General features: G+C 44.5%; 1 protein-coding gene across 4 annotated transcripts in view; it reads left to right on the forward strand.

Annotated features, from left to right (window-relative positions):
• Nucleotides 1–21,067, forward strand: part of SLC28A3 (solute carrier family 28 member 3) — a 483,890-nt gene extending 462,823 nt beyond the window's left edge. For all 4 annotated transcript variants that reach the window (XM_063913791.1, XM_063913790.1, XM_063913792.1 and 1 more), the window contains 6 exons: nt 212–380; nt 3,195–3,392; nt 3,977–4,058; nt 13,878–13,976; nt 16,407–16,533; nt 20,096–21,067. In XM_063913791.1, the coding sequence (XP_063769861.1) occupies nt 212–380; nt 3,195–3,392; nt 3,977–4,058; nt 13,878–13,976; nt 16,407–16,533; nt 20,096–20,207 (787 nt within the window). In that variant the 3' untranslated portion in view covers nt 20,208–21,067. The remainder of the gene's footprint in view (nt 1–211; nt 381–3,194; nt 3,393–3,976; nt 4,059–13,877; nt 13,977–16,406; nt 16,534–20,095) is intronic.
• The last annotated feature ends 3,788 nt before the right edge of the window (nt 21,068–24,855 follow it).

Below are 24,855 nucleotides of genomic sequence, written 5' to 3' on the forward strand. Positions count from 1 at the left end.
GCTAACAAACTTGCTGCTACGATCAACTCAGAATTACCCCCATAATCAGCAGTGGCTTTAGCATACAGATGCAAAGATTATATTTTCCTGTTCCCAGAACTAGTTATAAGAATTAATAGCGATACCAAAAAAAGCTGCTGATGCCATGTACTGGTGAGTACAATATTGCCTTAATGTCTATAACTGAATTGTTCTACTTGCCTTGAATCAGGGATGCTAGAAACATACTCGAAGCTGCAAGTCAAGGAGCATCCGCTGCCATTCCTCTGGTAGCCAATATAGCAGTAAACCTGATGGCCTTTCTCTCGCTGTTAGCTTTCTTCAATTCTGCCCTCTCCTGGCTGGGAAATATGTTTGACTATCCACAGCTTAGCTTTGAGGTAGGCATCATATCTTACATTTTAACAACAATATACTGTCTTTTCATATTTATTTATTTATTTATTTATTTATTTATTAGCTATCTGTAACTTAGCTTTTGGATGTCTTAAGTTTCTCACATAGGGGGTCATTTAGACCTGATCGCACGATAGCTTTTTTTGCAGCGCTGCGATCAGGTCAGAAATGCGCATGCGTATGCACCGCAATGCACAGGCGCGTCGCACAGAGCAAAGCGGATCATTGCTGTACGGATCATTGCTGTACGCTGTGTTTTACGAAGAATCCATTCACACAGCCGAATGCAAAGTGATTGACAGGAAGAAGGCGTTTGTGGGTGTCAACTGACCGTTTTCTGGGAATGTTTGGAAAAACGAAGGTGTGTCCATGCGTTTGCAGGTCGGGTTTCTGACGTTAATTCCGGGACCGGACAGGCTGAAGTGATCGCAGCGGCTGAGTAAGTTCTGGCCAACTCAGAAACTGCAGTATCACCTGGCTGCACATGCGATCGCACACTTGCACAGCTAAACTACACTTCCCTGTAGGTGGCGACTATTTGATCGCAGGACTGCAAAAAACTGCTAACGAGCGATCAGCTCTTAATTAGCCCCGTAGATTTTATATTTGATTGTTGCTGTCTTTAGTAACTTGTTGAAATTCAAGCTAAAGCCAAATCATTTTTGGAGTGGACATTGGGGGTGATTCAGAGGTGGACACAGTTAGCATTATAGCTGTGCCTTTGGGAGCAGCAGCGATGTGAAAATATGCTACTTCCGCACAAGGCACCTGAAGAAAAAAGAATCCTCCTGCCAGCTTCACAGATCCGAGTGCTGCATCCAAAGATGCAGCATCGGATCACCATCGTGACCATCTGTCAGCTGAGTTAGCCGAAGCTTACTCAGAATGACCACCAGAACTACTCTGTCGGCACCAGGAAATCTGCGTTGGAAGATGCAGACCGTGGCCCTCGACACCCCTAGTGCAAGTGCAAATGCTTGTTGATGGTTACCTTTGAGCAGTTGCATTTGGCAGAAAGTTTCTAGTACCTGCAGGAGTTTGTGTTACAGGATATACTTTTAGCTGGATGTACTGTGCACCTTCCAGTTGCAGTGCTGTGGGACAGATCATTTGTAGGTGTAGTTTTACCAGTAATGAAAAACTTTACACCCAGAAAAATAATAAACTGAGGGACAGATATACTAAGCCTTGAAAAGTGATAAATTGCACAATGATAAAGTACCAGGTCCTTACTGTCATTATTCCAACCCAGCATGTAACATGGCTGTTAGGAGCTGATTTGCTGGTACTTTATCACCGTGAAATATATAACTTTTCAAGGCTCAGTACATTTCCCCCATAGACCTGTGTCTCTTCTCATGATCAGTGTAACGTCATAAAGGTGAACTGAGCTGAAAAGGAAAAAGACAACAGTAGGAAGAACTTCTCTAATGTTTCCACCATTTACTATTACATGTGCCAACACAAAGCGAGCCTGACATGTTGGTGCACTTGTGCACATGAAGGAGCATTGCGGGTTCATAGTGTTTGCAAACTGAAATAAGCTTTTATGTCAGGAATTTCAAATTGCTGCTATAGCTAAACATTTAAAGGTTGCTACATATCTACTGTCATTTGTGCAGTTCCAAAATCCCATTCATTGTGCTCTCAATTAACATTTAGGAGCTGATTCAGAGGGGATGCCAGTGACGTGCGGTGGGGTGAGGCAGGTGAGGCAGAGCCTTTCCAGTCATACTAACGTTTGTGCCAGAGTTTTGACTGTATAAAGTATGTGAAAAATACAAATAATTTGTTAGAAATATCTTCTTTGCATTATTCTAATCATTTTTATAGCCAAAACTCTGGAGTAAAAAGTCTATGGCAGGTGAGGCAGTGCCTCACCTGCCTAACCTTTCCGTACATCTCTGATCAAATCGCACCAAATTTCCAGGAGTTTATACTGCTTCACCTGTGTATAATGTCCAGATGTACCCCTTGACTAATACATTGTGTGTAAATCTAGCTCTGGTGCTAGCCAGTGCCTCCTGAGCTATTTAGCTCACCGCACATCCCTGGGGGATGCAGTTATGTGACCAGCGGTCAGGAGACCGCCGGTCACAATACTGGCCCCTAAATCCCGCCCGCTCACAATCCCAATGGTCGGCATGCCAATCAACAGGGGCTATTCCCACTTGTGGGTGTCCACAAAACAGAACCTGTGGCGAGTGCAGTGAGCCACCAAGCCCGCTGCATGGCAAGCACGGCAAGCCCGCAAGGGGCTTGTTGCGCTCAACCCCCCGTCGGCATTCTGCTGCCAGGATACCGGCATTGGTATGCTGACCGTCATGCATACTCAACCCATTCAGAGATCTCCTCACATGCTGGGGGCCGCCCAGCACAGGGCAAGGTCGCCCAGCATGTGTGATGGGCCGCCTCCCAATGCGTCTGAACACATTGAATCTGCTGCCACTTTTTGAATAGGAGTGGCTGTGTCTGATGTCATGCAGCTGCCCTGAAAACATTCCCAGCCTGCCCCCATTCGGCCCACCACGCCCTCCCAATGCCGCGTTGCTGCTCTGCGAATGCCTGCCGCTGTCAATCATATTGCGGCCGCCTCCTTCCTGGATGCTACTGCAAGGAGAAGGGTTGTGCACGCACACTGCAGCCAGTGCACATATGCAGACCAGATGGCCGCTGCTGCTGCGAATGGACGCGAGGCAGCGTCCTTCTCTGAATCAGCCCTGTAATACACTATTGTTTTGTATTATTCTATTTTATAGGGAAAGAGTCATCATTGTTAATCTGTTTTCTGTGAGCAGGTGATCTGTTCTTATGTCTTCATGCCATTCTCATTCATGATGGGAGTGGACTGGGAGGATAGCTTCATTGTTGGAAAACTTATCGGATACAAGACATTTTTTAATGAGTTTGTTGCATATGAATACCTTGCTGGGTTGATTACCAAGAGGAAGGCCAGCGGTCCAATGTTTATAAATGGAATAAAGCAATATATGTCAGTAAGTATTTCACCAAACAATTTTTTCATTCACTAAATAAATTGTACTCTTTATGTATGTTGCTTATTTTCTCTTAAATGGCCAGCAAATGATATTAATATAGAGTATGGATGTCTTCTAAAAAAAAAAAAAAAAAACACCTTACAGATAGCGATATCAACTATTTTACTATAGGTAAAACATGTATAATACAGCAAATAGTCCAGGTTTAGCATTTCTGACCTATAATGGGTTGGGATTGGGAGACCGGCATTTGGGATCCCGGATGTCACCATACCGACCCCAGAATCCCAGTCTCCAGAATACCGGCGGGGGGTGCGAGCGCAAGGAAGCCCCTTGCAGTCTAACTGCGCTCGACACACATCGGGAATAGTCCGTGTTAGTCTGCATGCCGACTGTCGGGCTGTCCTACGCTCGGGATTCTGGTGTGGGTATCGCCAGCTCACATGACTACATCTTATTTAAGTTGGCAGAAAATCTTTAGGGAATTTTGATTCCTCCTTTTGAAAACTTGTCTTATTAGACTAGCAATAATTTTAAGATATTGTAATCATCTTTAACAGATGTTCTATTGCTTTAAATAGGTACGTTCTGAAGTACTTGCAACATATGCTTTGTGTGGATTTGCAAATTTTGGCTCCTTGGGAATTACTATTGGAGGGCTAAGTATGTATAAAATTTTATCTATTTTGCTCTTTAATAAAAACATAAATGAGGATATGGCCAAACTAATGAGTAAGACTAACGTGTTAGACAAGCTCTGTCTCATGAGGGGGACTGTCACCTTTTTATGATAAATAATTTATAAATTCTGTATTACCATCACCAAATTCCTCTTTGCTGTTTCTCAAATCAAAAAAATATGGCTACCCTTTGCAGAACCCAGATACTACTATAAAACGCACTTTATTATTATTTCTTTAATTTAGCGTATTTGTACAATTTTTTGTGAAAAGGTGAACAAATGAAGAGAATGCTTCTGAAACACCAATTATTTCCAGAAAGGACCTCAGGCCCCATTCTAAAAATCCTAAAATAATGATTAATACAGTGCATTAAAGAACCTCCAAAAACCTGTCCTGGCAGAAACCTAATCCTCAGAACCCTAGTGCAAGAGCTGGAGAAACACAGCTGGCTACCAGGTCAACACTGAGGCATACTGTACAGTAGAACAATATTACATTAGATGTAAGAGATTCAAGAACATCAATATGATGCTGTGAACCAGACGAATTGTGCTCACTGTAACTGCCAGTCTTGAAAATTTACTATTTTGCTCCTAGCAGATATTTACAGTATTTTCTATAGACATCTGCTGTAAAAGTCTAAATCTAAAATTTTCTAATCTCTAGTCTCATGTTTTATATCACAATTATCTACAAAAGATAGAAATCTACTACAGTAGGTGCAAAATCCAGAAATATGGACAATGACTGTATCTTTTTTTCCCTGTCAATTCTCTCCCTAATCTGCATTTTGAGATTGAAAAAGATTGAGCAGGTTCCAGGGTTTAAGATTAACTGTTCCAATTTAATTACAGTGGTAAAAACATAGGATCTATCTTGTCATGCTCACAACTAGATATTAATAATACACATATGTCATTATTTACAGTGGCGGACCTTTTGAGTGGTGGAGTGACCCAGGTGCAAAAATATGCTTTGGGTACAGCTCTTCTGTCCTACCCCAAGTACATAATATAAAGTGGGTGACAGGGAAAGGTAGAGGCTGACAGAGAGAGGGAAACAAGGAGAGAGAGTGGGTGGTGGGGAGGGTGATTGGCAGAGGGTTATGGGGAGAGGTTGACATGGAGAGGCAGTGAATGATAGAGGTAGAGGCTGACTGGGATAGGGAGTGTGTGATGGGGAGGGTGACAGACAGAGGGTGATCAGAAAAGTCAGTGGATGATGTTTAAAGAGTGATGGGCTGAGCCAGGGGGTGACAGGGAGAAGGTGATAGGAGAGAGAAGGAGACGGGGAGAGATAATGGGAGATGAGTAGAGGGTGATTCCAGGGATAGGCAGTGGGTGATCGAGAGAAGCAGTGGGTGAGAGGGTGTGGGTGAAGCCAAGGAAAGACAGTGGGTGACAGGGAGAGGGTGACAGTCAGTGGGTGACAGAAGAGAGAGGATGATGGGGAAAGGCAGTGAAAAATAGGCAGAAGGTGACGCCAGAAAGAGGGAGAGGGTGACAGGCAGTGAGTGACAGGTATTGTGTAACACTGGAGAGAGGCAGTGGGTGACACTAGGGAGAGACAGTGAGTGACAGACAGTAGGTGATGCTTGGGGCACTCAGTGAGTTATGCTGGGTAGAGGGAGTGGGGACAAGTAGTGGGTGATGTTAGGGAGATGCAGTGGGTGACAAGTAGTGGGTTACAGGCAGTAGGTGACACCTGATAGAAGTAGTGGGTGATGCTGGGGAGAGCAGGGCTGTAACTACGCCAGTGTGCGGCGCAGAGTGAAGATGTCCTGACTCATTATAATGCCGCCACCTACAGGCACCTTTTTGCGACTGCAGCACACTAGTTTCGCCTCTGATTACTTACACTGCTCTTTTTTCCAAGCTTACAAAATATCTGCTTTAGTGGACTACCTATTCAGTTTCCTGGCTCTGTGGATATCATTACAGCATAGATGAGCATTCTTCCCAGGTCACTTTACTCATCAAGAACCCTTCATGTATGGATATTTATTGTCTGTAAAGACATATCTCTCACTTCATATAGTAACTATCAACAGAAATCTCATATCTCAAAAGACACAATCATTTGTCAGACGTCTGATGGGTTGCTAGCTGTCCTTCATTTGTGTAGCAACTTCAAGGAGCCCAACTGTACTAGTTGTTGCTTATTCACAAGCCATCTAATAATGTACTGTATGTTGCATTTATATTGTGGAGACATATCTGTACCTCCAATACCTTATGGTTATCTTCCTCTGACAAGTTCAAGGTGGATAATAACCTGATCATATTGCACTAGACTAAATAATCCTGATGGACTATGACTTTTCTGTCACATGATCTATTCTCTGAATGCTTAATATTTATCAAATCTTGGAAAGAGGTAAAGTGGAAAGAGACAAAGTTGTAACCAGTTTCTAACAATCATTTTTCTAGCATAGCCTGTCAAATGAAAGAAGCTGATTGGTTGGTACTTTATATTTCTCCAAGATTTGATAAATCTCCCCCTATGTCTTTCAACTCAACTATTTCACCTTCCCAGACCAATCTCCTTTGCAGAGCAACAAGCTTTTTACTGTATCATTGACTAATGATATGTAAATAAAAAAACCTGTCCCACTTCATAAGAAGTGGCAAACACAAAATAAAAGGGTGTGGTGTAATAGATCTATAGGTTTTAGATAGACTGTACAACAAAGAAAAATTACTGCTGAAAAGCGCCAATGTAAAAATATATTCTGTTACTGGTCCCTCATTCGCTGCTGTAAAGGTAATGTGTCTCTGTCTCACGCTCTGAGTCATTGATCCTAATAACCACAAGCTGTCCCCACACTTTCTAGTTTAAATTCAGCTAAAAGTGGGAAGGGGTGGTTTATATGTGATACAAGATTTTGGGGAACGTGGCATTTTGCCTAGTTTTGAGATCCGAACCAAGCAAGCCACACCTGACACTGACTTAATTCAGCTCAATACCCAAAATCCAGTTCTGTTGGATTATTCTGAACCTGAACTGCTCATCTCTAAATATTATACAGGTTGAGTATCCCTTATCCAAAATGCTTGGGACCAGAAGTATTTTGGATATCAGATTTTTCCGTATTTTGGAATAATTGCATACCCTAATGAGATATCATGGTGATGTGACCCAAGTCTAAGCACAGAATGCATTTATGTTACATATACACCTTATACACACAACCTGAAGGTAATTGTAGCCAATATTTTTAATAACTTTGTGCATTAAACAAAATGTGTGTACATTCACACAATTCATTTATGATTCATATACAGCTTATACACCCAGCCTGTAGGTGATTTTAGCCAATATTTTTAATAACTTTGTGTATTAAACAAAGGTTGGGTACATTGAGCCATCAGAAAACAAAGGTTTCACTATCTCACTCTCACTCAAAAAATTCTGTATTTCGGAATATTCCGTATTTCGGAATATTTGGATATGGGACACTCAACCTGTATTATTATAAGTTGCAGCCATCTATTTGCATTACTTAATATTATCACTGACCTGGTTTGGGAGTGTTGTTGACCGGGAAGAGGAACCGCCACTGGGTCGTAGTAGAGATGGCCGGATGTAGGTCTTCCTCATGCAGGACTAAGACGGCAGGCGGGAGGCCCAGAGGAATTCTTGAAGGTCTCCTGAAAGACAAGACTTGTAGAAATACTGAAGGCTGGGGTACTGAGATATTGGAGACACTGTGGTATTGGAGGCACTGAGGTGCTGGGAGTACAGGGAGTGCAGGGAGGCCCTTGGAGGCACGGAGGTGCTTGGAGGCACGGAGGTGCTTGGAGGCACGGAGGTGTTTGGAGACACCGAGGTGTTTGGAGGGATGAGGTGCTTGGAGGCACGAGGTGCTTGGAGACGCGGAGGTAACTGGAGGCACGGAGGTGCTTGGAGGCACGGAGGTGCTTGGAGGCACAGAGGTGCTTGGAGGCACGAGGTGCTTGGAGGCACGAGGTGCTTGTAGGCACGGAGATAATTGTAGGCACGGAGATAATTGGAGGCACGGAGATAATTGGAGGCACGGAGGTGCTTGGAGGCTCAGGATGCTTGGAGGCACAGGATGCTTGGAGGCACAGGATGCTTGGAGGCACAGGATGCTTGGAAGCACAGGATGCTTGCAGGGACGAGGGAGCTCTGGAATCACAGCTTCCGCAGGAGAAACGAAGATACTCAGGCACCGGATCTCTGCCTGGTATCTGATTTTAAATTCCCCGCCCTAGCCTGATTGGCGGAGCAGGCAGGTGACGTCAGACCTGCTCCGCCTCCTTGCCCTCGCTTGTGATGGCGGCGTCCTTGCTTCCGGGAAGCCGCCGGAGAGCAGCGCCGACCCGCCGCTAAAGCTGGAGACCGTCAGGGGAAGAGAGGCGCCGGGCAGACCAGGCCACCCGCAGGGACAAGCGCGGTCGCCGCTGCCCGAGGTTCGTGACAGTACCCCCTCCTCCAGGAGTGGCCCCTGGACACTTCCCGGGCTTAGTCGGATGTCTGGAGTGGAAGATCCGAATCAGACGAGGAGCCGTTACTTATCTGCGAAGAACTTGTACCGAACTGAAACCTGCTTAAGATTAGCATGAACCTTTCTCCAAATTTGTCCAAAGTGTCGTAGAGTGGACACTACAGCAGGAACCTCTATTATCGGAAGGCTTGGAAATTCCGGAACACGGGGATGGAACCCGTAGTTGACGAAAAATGGTGATTCCCCAGTGGAAGAATGAAACAAATGGTTATGGGCAAACTCCGCCCAAGGCAACAACTCCACCCAGTTGTCCTGTGAAGGAGAGAGATACAAACGAAGAAAAGTCTCTAGATCTTGATTGACTCGTTCCGTTTGCCCATTAGTTTGGGGATGATAAGCAGACGAAAACTTAAGTTTAATGTGTAGAGTTGAACAAAGGGCTTTCCAAAACCTGGCGGTGAACTGTACTCCACGGTCAGAAACAATCTCTTGTGGCAACCCATGCAAACGAAAATGTTCTCGGATAAACAATAGAGCCAGTTTCGGTGCTGTCGGGAGACCAGTCAAGGGCACAAAGTGTGCCATCTTCGAAAAACGGTCAACGATAACCCAAACGGTGTTGCAACCCTTGGAACAGGGCAAGTCAGTGATGAAGTCCATGGAAATGTGAGTCCAGGGTCTCACAGGGATAGGCAGAGGACGAAGTAACCCTGCAGGAGGCAGACGAGGAGATTTATGTTGTGTACATTGGGGACACGAATTAACGCAATCTTGTACATCCTTCCTCATGGTGTTCCACCAGTAAGACCTTTGCAGAAACTTGTACATCTTCTGAGCGCCGAGATGACCGGAAAACTTGGAGTTATGGGCCCACAGTAGTATTCCTGGGCGGAATCTAGCTGGCACGGACATTCTTCCAGGAGGAGGAGCTGGAGTAGTTAAAGCAGCAGAGACAGAAACTGGATTCAGAATTAAACCCCGCTCCGGAGGTTCATCCTCGTCTGTGGGAACTTGTGAACGAGAAAGCGCATCTGCTTTAATATTGAGAGTCCCGGCCCGGTACTTGATAATGAACGAGAATCGGGAAAAGAAAAGTGCCCATCTCGCCTGGCGAGGATTCAAGCATTGTGCGGATTTGATGTACAGCAAATTCTTGTGATCCGTGTAGATGGTAAACACATGTTTAGCCCCTTCTAGAAGATATCTCCATTCTTCCAAGGCAGATTTGATTGCCAAGAGTTCCTGGTCTCCAATAGTGTAATTTCGTTCGGCTGGAGAGAATTTACGAGAATGGAAGCCACACGGATGTAATTTTTTATCAGAGGAATACTGGGAGAGAACAGCCCCAACCCCGACTGAAGATGCATCAACTTCTAAGAAGAAGGGTTCCTCGAAATTTGGTTGTTGGAGAACTGGGGCCGTCATGAAAGCTAACTTTAAGCGAGAAAAAGCTACAATGGCTTCCGGAGGCCACAAACTAGGATTAGAACCCTTCCTCGTCAGGGCAGTAATGGGCGCAACAATGGTGGAGAAACCCTTAATGAATTTCCTGTAGTAGTTCGCAAAGCCCAGGAACCTTTGTATTGCTTTCAGGGAAAGAGGCTGAGTCCAGTCACGAATGGCCGACAACTTTTCCGGATCCATGCGAAGCTCCGTCCCCGAGATGACATAACCGAGGAACGGAATAGATGTTACTTCAAAGGTACATTTGGAAAGCTTGGCGTAGAGATGATTCTCTCGTAAACGGTGTAGCACCTCTTTGACTTGAGTCCTGTGTTCGACAAGATTCTTGGAAAAAATCAGTATGTCGTCCAGATATACCACAACGCTCTGATACAGCATATCACGAAAGATTTCGTTGACGAACCCCTGGAAAACCGCGGGAGCATTACTAAGACCAAACGGCATCACCAAGTATTCGTAATGCCCATCTCGGGTATTAAAGGCAGTCTTCCATTCATCCCCCTCTCGGATGCGTATAAGATTATAAGCTCCTCTCAAGTCGAGTTTTGAAAAAATGCGGGCACCACGAACCCTATCAAATAACTCTGTGATTAGTGGCAAGGGGTATTTATTCTTAATAGTAATGTCGTTTAGGCCGCGGTAGTCGATGCATGGTCTCAACCCCCCGTCCTTTTTCTTCACGAAAAAGAAGCCTGCACCGGCAGGGGAGGAAGAGGGGCGAATGAATCCCTTGAGCATATTGGACTTAATATACTCCGACATGGCTTGAGTCTCGGGAAGAGACAGAGGATATGTGCGACCACGAGGTGGCGTCTTCCCTGGGACAAGGTCAATAGGGCAGTCCCAAGGCCTGTGAGGTGGTAACAGGTCAGCAGCTTGTTCCGAAAATACGTCCTTGTACCCTTGATATGCCTCCGGAATGTGCTCTTCATCCGTTTTGGAGGTAACACGGAGCGGACAAACAGGAGTAAGACAATTAGTGTGACAAAAGGGACTCCAGGACAGAATTTGTGACGACTTCCAGTCGATGTGGGGATTATGACTTTTCAGCCAAGGCATTCCAAGAACCAGATCATGAGGCATTTCTGGGATTACCAAGAGTTCCAAATCTTCCTGATGTAGAGCCCCGACCTGCAGCTTAACTGGCCCCGTGCGCCACATTATAAGACCTTTGGAAATTCTAGTCCCGTTGATAGCCGTCAGAGAAATTGGCCGCTCGATAGGCCGTAACTTTAAACCCAAACTTTGGGCACAGAAAGAAGAAACGAAGTTCCCTGCAGCTCCGGAATCCAATAGGGCTTCACAAGACCTGGAGACTGAATTGGAGACTAGAGTTACTGGAAGCAAGCAGTCCGAAGTTGGAGAAGCTTTTGTCGTAACTCCCAGCTTGACTCCTCCGGAACAAGCTAGGCCTGCCCGTTTCCCGGACGGGCTTTACAAGATTTAAGAAAATGATCTGCGGCTCCACAGTAAAGGCAGAGTTTACCCTCACGACGACGCTGTCGTTCTTCCGGAGACAGTCGGGAGCGGTTAATTTGCATGGGCTCATCTGAGCTGGGTGAGGCCACCGGCCTAGGAGTAGGATTCCGGAACCTGGAACGATCCGAACGGCTACGTTCTCTTCCACGCTCCTGCATCCGAAGATCCACCTTGACGCAAAGGGAAATCAAATCTTCTAATGGATCCGGCAGATCTCTAGTAACCAGCTCATCTTTCAGCCGGTCGGAAAGACCGTTCCAGAAGGCAGCTCTCAGGGCGTCATTATTCCAGCGTAGTTCGGAAGCAATGGTCTGGAAATGAACCACGTACTGGCCCACGGAACGGGCGCCCTGCCGAACACGGAGCAAATCGGAAGAAGCAGTGGTCATTCTGCCGGGCTCGTCGAAAATCCTTCGAAAGGACGAGATGAAGTTGGTGTAGTTGGAAACCATGGGATCAGATCGTTCCCATAATGGAGACACCCAATCCAAAGCAGAACCTTCCAACAGAGAAATAATATATGCCACCTTGGACCGGTCTGTAGGAAAGTTGTGTGCAAGTAGCTCGAAATGTACCTCGCATTGGTTCAAGAAACCACGACAATTTTTGGGATTCCCATTATAGCGGGACGGAGTAGGCAACTGAAGGCGTGGAGTGACACCGGCCGATGGTTGAACATTGCTGGCAACGGCAACTGGTGCGACTACTGGAACAGGTGCCGGAATTACTGAGGCCAGAGACGCCTGAATCTGATCCAGACGCCCGGACAACTGCTGGAGGTACTGCATCACCTGGCCTTGCGCTGCTTCCTGACTTTGCACTCGAGAAGCCAGGTTCTGGATGGCACTCGAGTCCGTGTTCCGATTCCCCGAGTCCATGTGGCCTGAGTATACTATCACTGACCTGGTTTGGGAGTGTTGTGGACTCGGGGCTTCTTCCGATGACCGGGAAGAGGAACCGCCACTGGGTCGTAGTAGAGATGGCCGGATGTAGGTCTTCCTCATGCAGGACTAAGACGGCAGGCGGGAGGCCCAGAGGAATTCTTGAAGGTCTCCTGAAAGACAAGACTTGTAGAAATACTGAAAGCTGGGGTACTGAGATATTGGAGACACTGTGGTATTGGAGGCACTGAGGTGCTGGGAGTACAGGGAGTGCAGGGAGGCCCTTGGAGGCACGGAGGTGCTTGGAGGCACGGAGGTGCTTGGGGGCACGGAGGTGTTTGGAGACACCGAGGTGTTTGGAGGGATGAGGTGCTTGGAGGCACGAGGTGCTTGGAGACACGGAGGTAACTGGAGGCACGGAGGTGCTTGGAGGCACGGAGGTGTTTGGAGACACCGAGGTGTTTGGAGGGATGAGGTGCTTGGAGGCACGAGGTGCTTGGAGACACGGAGGTAACTGGAGGCACGGAGGTGCTTGGAGGCACGGAGGTGCTTGGAGGCACAGAGGTGCTTGGAGGCACAGAGGTGCTTGGAGGCACGAGGTGCTTGGAGGCACGAGGCGCTTGTAGGCACAGAGATAATTGGAGGCACGGAGATAATTGGAGGCACGGAGATAATTGGAGGCACGGAGATAATTGGAGGCACGGAGGTGCTTGGAGGCTCAGGATGCTTGGAGGCACAGGATGCTTGGAGGCACAGGATGCTTGGAGGCACAGGATGCTTGGAGGCACAGGATGCTTGGAAGCACAGGATGCTTGCAGGGACGAGGGAGCTCTGGAATCACAGCTTCCGCAGGAGAAACGAAGATACTCAGGCACCGGATCTCTGCCTGGTATCTGATTTTAAATTCCCCGCCCTAGCCTGATTGGCGGAGCAGGCAGGTGACGTCAGACCTGCTCCGCCTCCTTGCCCTCGCTTGTGATGGCGGCGTCCTTGCTTCCGGGAAGCCGCCGGAGAGCAGCGCCGACCCGCCGCTGAAGCCGGAGACCGTCAGGGGAAGAGAGGCGCCGGGCAGACCAGGCCACCCGCAGGGACAAGCGCGGTCGCCGCTGCCCGAGGTTCGTGACAAATATTTGCATTAGTTAAGAATAAACCCATTTCATGTTTAAAGGGGAAGACAGAAGATGTCTGTATTTAATTTTTTTTTACATTTGTGTCTGTATCCCGTATTTTATGCGGTAAATAAGACTTTTGTATTACAATAGCACGTTGGATACTGTATTTCCATCATTTTCAACTGCCAGTGATGTATTATTGTTTATTTAGATAAGTTTTCAAAATATTTTCATTAAAAGAGAACATAAACTATGAATTGGTAATGACTCGAGATTTTATCATTCAACTAGATCAAAATATCACTTAAAAATAGTATTCAGCTTAATCCTGAATGATTTGCATGTTTGTTTCGTTTGCTTGTATTATTATATTGTATTTTGTTTGTGTGTTTCAGGCTCCATGGCCCCCAGCAGAAAAAGTGATATTGCAGCAGGTGCTATCAGAGCAATGATTGCTGGTACTGTAGCCTGCTTCATGACTGCTTGTATTGCAGGTACTATATTTATATATAAGTTCTGCATGCATTTTTATTATTTCAAGAAACCCAGGGGCATTGGGGCATATAAAGGGGCATGATGGGCTCTAATACCATATAAAGGGGCAAAAGGGGGCTCTGCATATGTAGGGGCCTAAGAAGGTCTGATGCCATATAAAGGGGAGGAGTCTGATGGCTTAAAATGTGCATGTTTGGGAGTCTGGTGGCATAAAGGAGTATGTAGAGAAGTCTGATGGCATATACTGCATTTGCTGCATAAAATTAATGAATCTTTCTGCACGCTTGTGTGTTTATTTGTAGCATAATCAGTGGGGAATTTCACATTAGGTATGTGAGGCACATGCCTAGGGGCGACACTTGTTTGGGGGCAGCACTTGGATGTTTGTGTTGTTACTGTCAGCACAAAATGTACCAGTAACTGCAAATTATTTCCACTGTACTGTACCATACGCCATCATGAGTTGTGTGTACATGGGTAGAACATGCACATACTGCCTCTGTAAGCTGTCCTACTTAGTAGCTATGTATGCATAATTAAAAATGAAATGTCATAGTTAATTGTTTTTTTATTAATGTATTATTTTGACAATGATCAAATAAGGGATTAAAACTACTGAGTGAAAGTAATAGAATCAGGCAGAGGGGTGGCCGTTACTGTTGGGCCTAGGGGCGCCCTGACCCCTAAATACGCCCCTGAGTGTAATGTTAAGCACAGGGTGAAATGTGTTTTAAGGGGTTGTGGTATATTTTGTAGATGACCAGCATGTTTACAGCTCAGGATGTCAATATGCACAGAATGTAGACATGTCAACATTCACAATGTCGACACTGCCAGGATGTCAAAATTGTGAATCTTTGCATTTGGCATGTTGTGTAGGATTTCCTGTAGACTTCTAAGATTAACCCTGAACTCAGCCTAACACAAACTCTAATCTAACCCTATTTGTAGCCTAACCCTATCCCTAATTTACACCTAACCCTAAAATTGAGTGTCAACATTTTGCTGTCAGCACTCACAATGTCAACATTCTGGCAATGTCAACATATCAGTTTCGACATTCTGAATGCCGAAAAAAAGAAGTGCATACCTTTTAAGGAAATGTGTGTTTGGTCTAGGGATAAGTGGGGGGTATATCCATGAATTTATGCAATACATCCATTTTTCTATCTTTATTAGAGTGTTCTGAAATCTGACAATAAAAAGTTGTAACCCTATGGCAGTTTCAGCTATGCTTCCAGTCAGGGTTGGACGGCCCACAGGGATACATGGGGAAACCCCCGGGGGTATGGGTCGTTGGATCGACCCAACTTAGGTTGACACTCATTAGGTCAACCACTGAAGGTCAACATTGCCATTAGGTAGACATGCATTAGGTCGACATGGGCATGTTGGTTGACAGGTCAAAAGGTCGACATGAGATTTTTGACTGTTTTTGGTGTCGTTTTCTCCGTAAAGTGACGGGGAACCTATATTAGTGCACCATGTCCCTTCGCACTTCGGACAAGGTGCCTCGCTTCACTCGGAACAGATTACCGTTCCAATCGTAGTCCACGTGGATCGTTAAGTATGAAAAAATCCCAAAAATTTAAAAAAGTGAAAAAGTCATGTTGACCTTTTGACCTGTCAACCTAGTACATGTCGACCTAACATCCATGTCGACCTAATGGCATTGTCGACCTTCAGTGGTCGACCTAACGACCGTAATCCACCCCTGGTTGGTCCCACTGCCACATACATATGTTATCTTATACTGCACAGGACTATGGTGTATTCTCTTCAGTACCATCCAGTACATTATCATGCATGGACTAGCAGTATTTACTAAATATATATAACAAGTGGCCCGGACTGTGCATTCTCTAATGGTTAGCCAACCCCCTCCAGAGACTGGCCACATCCCTAAACATGGGCCCCATGACACGGCATTTTCCCGGTGGGCCCTTCATGCCCCAGTCCAACACTACCCTCAGGCATGCCCCCTACTAAATGAACATAGAAAAATGTTAACTCTAAGTATAAGGAGTACAGAAAACATATATGGAAACCTTATAACAAAAGTTTACTGATATTTTGGATACCTATATACAAGAAACAACATTTATATATATAGTATAAGGAGTACATAAAGTATAAAGAGAACGTATTGAAAAAACTTTAAAGGATATATATAGTGGAAGACGAGACATTTATTTGTCAAACTTTATTGAATTATGCTCCTTAAAAGCTCAAGGTGCTTTTATAAACGAGTTACTAATAACGTTTACACATCGGGATGGATTAATTTAGCCGCAAGCCCCGCTATGTGCGATTTCACCCTGAAGTCGTGAATTTACTGTATTGTTGCCAATGTTACAGCACAAGAATATGTAATTAGATACACGGTAATGTATATAAAGACCTATCTATAATGAAATATTTATTTACAGGTATACTAACTCCACCAGTTGGACAAAGCCCGTGTAGAGATTTGTTAGACAATACCTTTCTTAATTCCACGAGCTTGCCTGTTAGCTCACAGGAAATAATTGATTGCTGCTTAACTCACCTTCAAAGGTAAATATGATGAATCAGTTAGATAGCACCTGATAAGCTGTATGTCTGACCAAGTTGTTTGTACAGAAATGTATTATATGCAAGATGGGCTTTATCTTAGTAATGGCGAAATAAAAGGAAGTTAAGTATGTATTAAAAGATGATATTTTACATTAGGGAAAAAAATAGATTTACTTCCTTAAGCAGGTTGGGACATCACTGATTTGAAAGAGTCATCACATAATTCAGCATCTAGCTGTGTCCTCATACACCTAGCGTACATACGCCATATGGTGTGAGATGCCCGACACGCCTTAGCAGGTCCGAGAGGTGTAGCGCACCATTTTTTCATTTTGCGCCCTATTTGCATCCAATATGCAGCGAAACACCACTCAAAGTGTACTAGAGACTCTTGCCTGTGACTTTAAACAGGCAGGAATTAGTTGTATACATACAAAGTCACAGATGAAGCACAACGGAACTTGGCGTGAGAAAAAGCTGCTGCACCGTAGCACTTCGTTTGCAGATTCAGACTCATTCACACACAGATGTACAAGTGTCACATATCAAATTGATCAGTCCAAACTTCAAACCTAGCAAAGTAGCTTTGCTGCATCCAGTTCTGTTATTTATGGCAATAAGACGCACATTTTGAGCAAGAGAGTCATTCAGCGCAGCCAAGTTCCCCGGTGCCTGAAGAGGGGCTGTTTGGGTATACTCAGAGGTGTAGTGTGCGCCCCTGTCTCCAGAAGGGTTGTGTGCAGCATGTGCAGGCATCCTAAAATAGAAAAAAAAATGCTATTGCTTGGTAATATATGCAGGAATTAGTCATTGTTTTAATCAGTTTTATATTACATGAATTTTATGAGTTAAAAAAAAAAAAGTTACAGATGGAATTTGTGCCCACATGATTTTAATTCAGTATGTAAGGGTCTATTTATCAGTATGCAGCAATAGAAAATATTGTATTGCAGCAATTTACTTATTAAACTTTGCCGCGGCACCTGAGTGATGCTCGTTTACCAAACGATACTGGATGGTAGTAGAAACAAAACTCTTACTGTTTTGTTGGGCAGTTTTAAGGTAATCTGTCTTGTGCATGCACCGTGGTACTGGAAGCCCAAATTTGGAATCCAGTTCCACTTTTGTGGAAATGTAACTAATGAGGTAAAAAGTACGGAAAAAAAAAATATATATATATATATAGATAATAGATATGTATATATATATATATATATATATATATATATATATATATATTTTAATGAGATGACAGAAGCGCCTCCTAGTGCAAAAGAAAATCTTTAGAAAGTTTTACTACAAAGAGCTATAACTCTCAGACCTCCCCAGATCCCCATTGCATGTCCTCACATCCTATCAGGCTGCCCCACATGCCCCTCAGATCTCCACATATGATCCCAGACCCAGGGGCATTTCAACAGAGGAGGGGGCCTGTGTGCACCTCCGGGTGGACCCCCTCCTCTGCATGGCACAGTAGTCTCTGGCATTTTCTGGAGTCTACTGTGCATGCGCAGGTCTCCAGAAACATGGCGCCAGTTCCAAGATGTCTCCATGGGTGAAATTCAATTATGCGTTTTATTTTTACTTTTTTTTTTTGTTCACCATTAGTCATTTATTCATCTATTTATCATCTATTCCTTCTTGACACATTTAGAATTAATATCTAAGCAAAGTAATTAAACCACTTTTCTATATTAAAAATTAGCCTGGAAACAGTACATAAATTAGGATCTGTCAGCCTGGTAGGTGATTACAGACTTGGAGAACTAGTACAGTTTCTATGTGAAGTTCGTCCCTGATGGTCACTCCCATGAGCCCCATTAGCTATACCTTCCTGTCATGCCTGTAATTAGAATCTGGGCAAAGTAATTAGCCCACATTGCCCACATTAGCCATCTTTGTATAAACTTGAGGAAGTGAAAAATACATTAATTGGGTTCTGCTAGCCTGTTAGGAGATGACAATCATGACTTAGGGGCAGATGTATTAACCTGGAGAAGGCATAAGGAAGTGATAAACCAGTGATAAATGTAAGGTGATAAACACACCAGCCAATCAGCTCCCATATGTAAATTAACGGTTAGGAGCTAATTGGCTGGTGCATTATCACCTTGCACTTAACACTTATTTATCACTGGTTATCACTTCCTTATGCCTTCTCCAGGATAATACATCTGCCCTTCAGCATCATATCTGCCAGTAAGAGGGGACAGGGGCACACGTAGGCACTAAGAGGAAGGGAACATGAACAAAGTGGGAGTCAGCCAACAGCAATTATATTGTATGGCGAACAAGGCTCCAGCTACATCCCCCCACTCACATTCCCAGTTAAGATGAATTACAGGATTTTAAGAATGACATTAAAAAAATTACTATAAACATAACTATTAATATAAATGACTGTCTATATAAATAAATAAAGTATGTATAATATTAATTAAATCAATGTAGAGAGGGCTAAAGACCTGGAGTATATAACATACACATTAAACAAAATAACCAAACAGATCACAATACCAGAAAGTAGTAATGGTACTAACAAACTCTTAGCATACTGTTACCCCAACACTGTGGACTATCACTAAGGGGTCTATTTACTAAGCCTTGGATGGAGATAAAGTCGCTGGAGATAAAAATAATTCCAGACAATCGGCTCCTAACTGCTATGCCACGGGCTGTGTTTGAAAAATGACAGGAGCCGATTGGCTGGTGCTTTATCTCCAGCGACTTTATCTCCATCCAAGGCTTAGTAAATAGACCCCTTCATTTGGTAAATATCCTACTTAAGCTTACAACACGGGAGATACTGCTGCTATCTCTTGCATTACTGACAGACTAGATACTGTATATTGCGGTTGTGCTATTTATCAAACACTGAAAATAATCAAAACGATTTTGGAGTTTGATTCTGATAGCTAACGCCATCTGCAGATTGGAATTATCACACTTTTTTTCTGTAGGAAATGGATCAGAGTGCAAAGAGAGATCCACCAGCTATAGGGCACAATATGTGATACTTATAGTCTGTTAGGTTTAATGGGGTCTATCTATTCATGAGGTGGTGAAAAGAGTGGAGAAGTGAGCTAATGGAGAAGTTGTACATGGCAACCAATCAGTGGTGAGCTAACATTTATTAAAGTGCATTCTATAAAATTATACGTAGCAGCTGATTGGTTGCCATGGGCAACTTCTACCCAGCTCACTTCTCCACACTTTTCACTGCTTCATGAATAGACCCCATTTGATCCTCTGACTATGATGTACAATATGTGATCATGTGACTATGAGGATCATTATGAAAATCACTCTTAGGCAAGCCCTGTCATTGCAAATTAACTTGGACTTTTCAGTGAAATGAAAACTTTTGATTGATTGAAATCCCATATAAATTGTTAGCCAATGTTATATGCCTGACAAAAATACACGTGTGTATACTTCTACAGTAAATATGCAAAACACAGAAAAAATATAGACATAATAAATCAGCCAATATGTTTTTGATTATGATTGATTGAGCTTTTGAAATAAAAATTAATTTATACATTTTCTTCTTTTTTTTTAGGGTTGCAACTGACACTAATATTACCAGCGGAAATTACAGTATGAGCATATTATCTGGTTGCTGCCAAATGGTCGATTCACCACCTATAAATTGTACTTTGTTTGAGCTATAGTTAGCAATAACACTCTTTAGGCATGTACATTTCCTGTGCATGAATAATATTTCAAATAGGGTTGGGTAAGAGTTCCCAGTGGACGGGTTGCCGGCAGTCAGAATACAGACGCCGGAATTGCGATGTTAAAGACCCCAACAGGGGTGAGTTGAGGCTTCTAACTCCCCTCCATACCCCCCTAAACCTAACCCCCCCACTTACTGCAGCCTAACCCTAACCCTCCCCCCTTAGTGCCTAAACCTAATCTCCCCAGTTAGTGCCTAAACCTAACTCCCCCATTACTGCAGCCTAACCCTAACCTCCCCGGTTAGTGCCTAAACCTAATCTCCCCACTTACTGCAGCCTAACCCTAACCCTCCCCCCTTAGTGCCTAAACCTAACCTCACCCTTGTGGTGCCTAACCCTCCCCCCCCCCCCCCCCCCGTAGCCTAACCCTAACCTCCAACTTCTCGCAGCCTAATCCTTAAACCCCCCCAGCCCACCCCCATCCCCCGCAGTGTAACCCTAACCGTCTTGGTTATACTTACTCTCGGGATTCCAGGTGTCTGTTTTCCGGCGTCAGGATCCTGACCCTTTCTGGATTCCGGTGTCGTGTTTTGATGGCTGTTGGGATTCTGGCATCGATATTTCTGCCGGTATCTTGAATGTAACCCTTTTAAACATTTGTCATTATTTACAACTTCATTCTTAATGACACTCAATGCTGGTGTATACATTTTATACTTCATTGGACATTACCATAAAAAGATTACTCTTTAGCATTGTGAAATGATGGCTATATTACTGATGTGTACAGTTAAATGAAAGTATTTCAATGTTATTTATACTGTATGTCATAAACTCCTTTTATGTGTAACAAATTCACTGGAAGCTTTATTTCTTACTGTGCCATGTGTTCTGCCATTGATGAATATAACTATCTTGTTCATTCATTTGTTCTGTTTGTCTTTATAATTCCAACAATGAAGTCTCATCCACTTGACTCTTCCTAGTATAAAATTACAAAATAATATTAATGTAACAGACAATGAAATAAACTCAAATTTAGACATATGGATAATTTGTGATAGATCATATGATCCACCTGCATATAGGATCACTGTTATGTAATAAATATTGGTTTATAAAAAGTAAATTTGCTAAAAATGGGAAAAGTGCTTTCCAGGAGATAACAGATGCCTCATATCTAACAGATGTTTTTTCTGAGGTATGCCTACAAAGCACCAGTGACACCAAGTGGCAGAGGGCATTTCATTATATACAATTGTACAAGAAATTAATTACAACGCTAGTGAAGATGCTATTGGGTCCACAACTGAGGAGGAGGAGGAGCTCTAGGCATAGCTATAGTGAGTGCAGGGGGTGCCATTGCTATGGTGCCCAGAGGCTTAGGGGGCCACAGATCCATGTCATCTAACAAGTACTTGGAATTAGCTGCTAAGCAATTAAGTCTGGCCTGTTGCCCAGTCTGATAACAGGTAGTGGTCTCTATCTCTGACTGTCAGTACTGCCCCACACTGCTATGATTCATTTCATAACAGCTTCTGTGCTAATCATTGAATCCGGCAATATCAGAGAGTAGGTTTCTCCTAGATTACAGCCTTTGTGAAGTGAGCAGTGGTGGGACTTGAGCTCTGAGATTAGGATTGTCCCAAAAAGGGACAAAGTGCTAAAGTTAAGATCTCCACATAAAGTGCAACTTCCTGCATTAGGAAGGTAGGAGCTGACTGGTCCGCCCGCCCCCCCCCCCCCCCCCCCCCCAATTCCTCCTCCACACTCTCTACACTCACTGTAAACTGCAATTTCCTCAGCCCTGAAGGCCCTGCAGATGTCGGAATGGTATGGAAGATTGACATTAGAGATGGAGCACATGAAATGTCACAATTACAAAAAGGTAAAAAATAAAAGGCAAAAAAAATAACTAGGGCACTGCTGTGGGGCATAACATTAACTAGGGCACTGCTGTGGGGCATAACATTAACTAGGGCACTGCTATGGGGCATAACATTAACTAGGGCACTGCTATGGAGAATAACATTAACTAGGGCACTTCTATGGAGCATAATATTAATTAGGGCACTACTATAGGGCATAACATTAACTAGGGCACTATTATGGGTCATAACATTAACTAGGGTACTACTATGAAGCCTAACATTAACTAGGGCACCATTATGGAGTATAACATAACTGTATATAGTTTTCTGCTAAGTAATCAAACTGTTTCCAGGTGAAGTTGGTTAATGTTTGTAGCAGAGTTTAGAAGTAGTGTTAACTCCAAGTTAAACAGTCTGGAAATTATGCATGTTAACAAATGAACTTGGCAGGAAAAAAATATCAATTGTGCAGGGTTGCACCATACAGTAGAGTCTCTGGGGGTGATTCAGACCTGATCACTGGTGTGTGTTGTCGCCAGGGACGGATCTAGACTTTTCTTTAGGGGGGGCGGTTTACTGTTTAATCTTGACTCCTCCCTCTACAGTCCCAACTCCTCCCATCTGCAATCCTAACTCCTCCTCTCTCAATTCTGACTGAACTTTTTGAGTGAGACTGAGATAGAGCTTTGTGATTGTTCTATGTACATGCAGGGCCAGCGACAGGGGGGGTCAAAGGGGACACCTGTACCGGGCCCCAAGGATCAGAGGGGCCCCAAAGATATGCCACTTAGTGCCCAGCAGGGATGTCCAAATAGGGCAGCGAGTTTTAGGCGGTACGAGCGCAGTCTCAGAGTGATTGGAGCCTCTCACACACAGTGACTGTGCAGCGGGAGTATGCAACCGCTCTTCTGGGTCCAGCTCTGTTGCAGGCAGTTACAGGACATGGCAGCAGCTCCGCTGGCCAGGATTTCTGTGCCATGTGCCAGCCTCTTCTGGTGGTGTGTGAGGGCCACATGGTACCTGCTGTGTGGTGTTTGGGTCTGGATTCTGACGAGTGCAGCGCAGGTGAGTCTGTTCCCAGGGTAAGGGTGGCTTGGTGAGGGGGATACAGGGCTTTGGGATGATGTGGGGGAGTCATTGGGGAGAGACAGACTGTGGGGTGTATAGGAGAAAGGAGAGAGGGAGACATAGACTGTGGTGTGTGTGGGTGAGGAGGGAGAGATATACACATTGATATATATGTATAAATAAATACATTTTTATTAACAGTTCCTTATATAGCACTGCAAATTCCGTGGCACTTTTAGAATCTGAAGGGGCCCCATAGATAACACTGTATGGGGCCCCAAGATTTCTGTTGCCGGCCCTGTGTACATGTGACTGTGCTATGGGGTAATTGTATTTATTAGCCCTAGTACCCACACACCAGCAAGTGAGGGGCAAATGCTCTGTAACCCTTGCTCTCCTGGCTCCTCTGTGCTGCTGTGGTATAAGCCGCAGCTCATCGTTCTGCCACAGGCTCTCCCAAGAGAGCTCTCTTCTGCACAAAAGTGGGCGTGGCTATGACTGTGTTAGGGGGGGGGGCGGTCGCCCCCTTCGCCCAACCCCCCCCCCCCCCCCCCCTAGATCCGGCCCTGGTTGTCGCACAGCGGGCAATCAGGTACTAACTGTGCATGCGTATGCACTGCAATGCACATGCGCGTCAGACAACAACAAAAGGCATCGTCGGCCACCGACGGGATGGTGCGAAAAATCCGATTGCACGGGCATTCGCAAAGTGATTGACAGGAGGAAGCCATTTGTGGGTGGTAACTAATCGTTTATTGGAAGTGTCCGGGAAAATGCAGGCGTGCCCAAGCGTTTTCAGGGAGGGTGTGTGACATCAGCCCCGATCCCGATTAGCCTCTTCACATTGCACTGTGGAGTAAGTCCTGAGCTGCGCACAGACTGCACACAGTGTATTTTTCCAGCTCAGCGTACACATGGGATAGCACACTTGCACGGAGAATTTACGTTCCCCCTGGAGGCGGTGACTATCTGAACGAAGGACAGCAAAGTTTGCAGCTCAGTGATCAGGTCTGAATCACCCCCTCAATGTAGAATTTCAGGGAAGAGATCTCATTAGATTAAGTTTGTATTTCTTTCTCATTTCCAGATATCTCATGTTCAGAGTTAAAATGATCTGCTTCAAGATAACAGACAGTATTAGGGACTTACTGTAGTTGTGTATCCTTCTAGTATTATTTTACATATGGAGGAGTACCTAATAGCACAGTTATGGTTACCATATTTTGGATCCAAAAAGGGGACATGTATATATAACATTGCACTGCAAACTTGTAGGCCACTTACCTAATGTTTACGACTTGTCCAATTTAACTCAACTCTAACACAGCATCCCTCCATATCCCAGAATACAGTTTTGTACAGCTGCCAGTGACTGTCAGTTTACCCAAGCAGGAGCGCCACAACATTTTAGGTTGGGGGGAGAATTAATTTCCCATTGGCATGCCTAAATTGCTGAATGTTGCTCTCTCAGGGTCAGCTGGATTTAACCACCACACCGCCTACCTGACAGCGATATATATATATATATATATATATATATATATCACAGAAAAGGCGGCACTCAGAGACTTAGTGAATAACAGAAATTCTTTAGTGAACAAACTGCATGGTTACATCATCAACGTTTCGGGGCGTGTAGCCCCTTCATCAGGATCCTGATGAAGGGGCTACACGCCCCGAAACGTTGATGATGTAACCATGCA

This window comes from Pseudophryne corroboree, chromosome 1, assembly GCF_028390025.1.
Source record: "Pseudophryne corroboree isolate aPseCor3 chromosome 1, aPseCor3.hap2, whole genome shotgun sequence".
Taxonomy (NCBI): Eukaryota; Metazoa; Chordata; class Amphibia; order Anura; family Myobatrachidae; genus Pseudophryne; species Pseudophryne corroboree.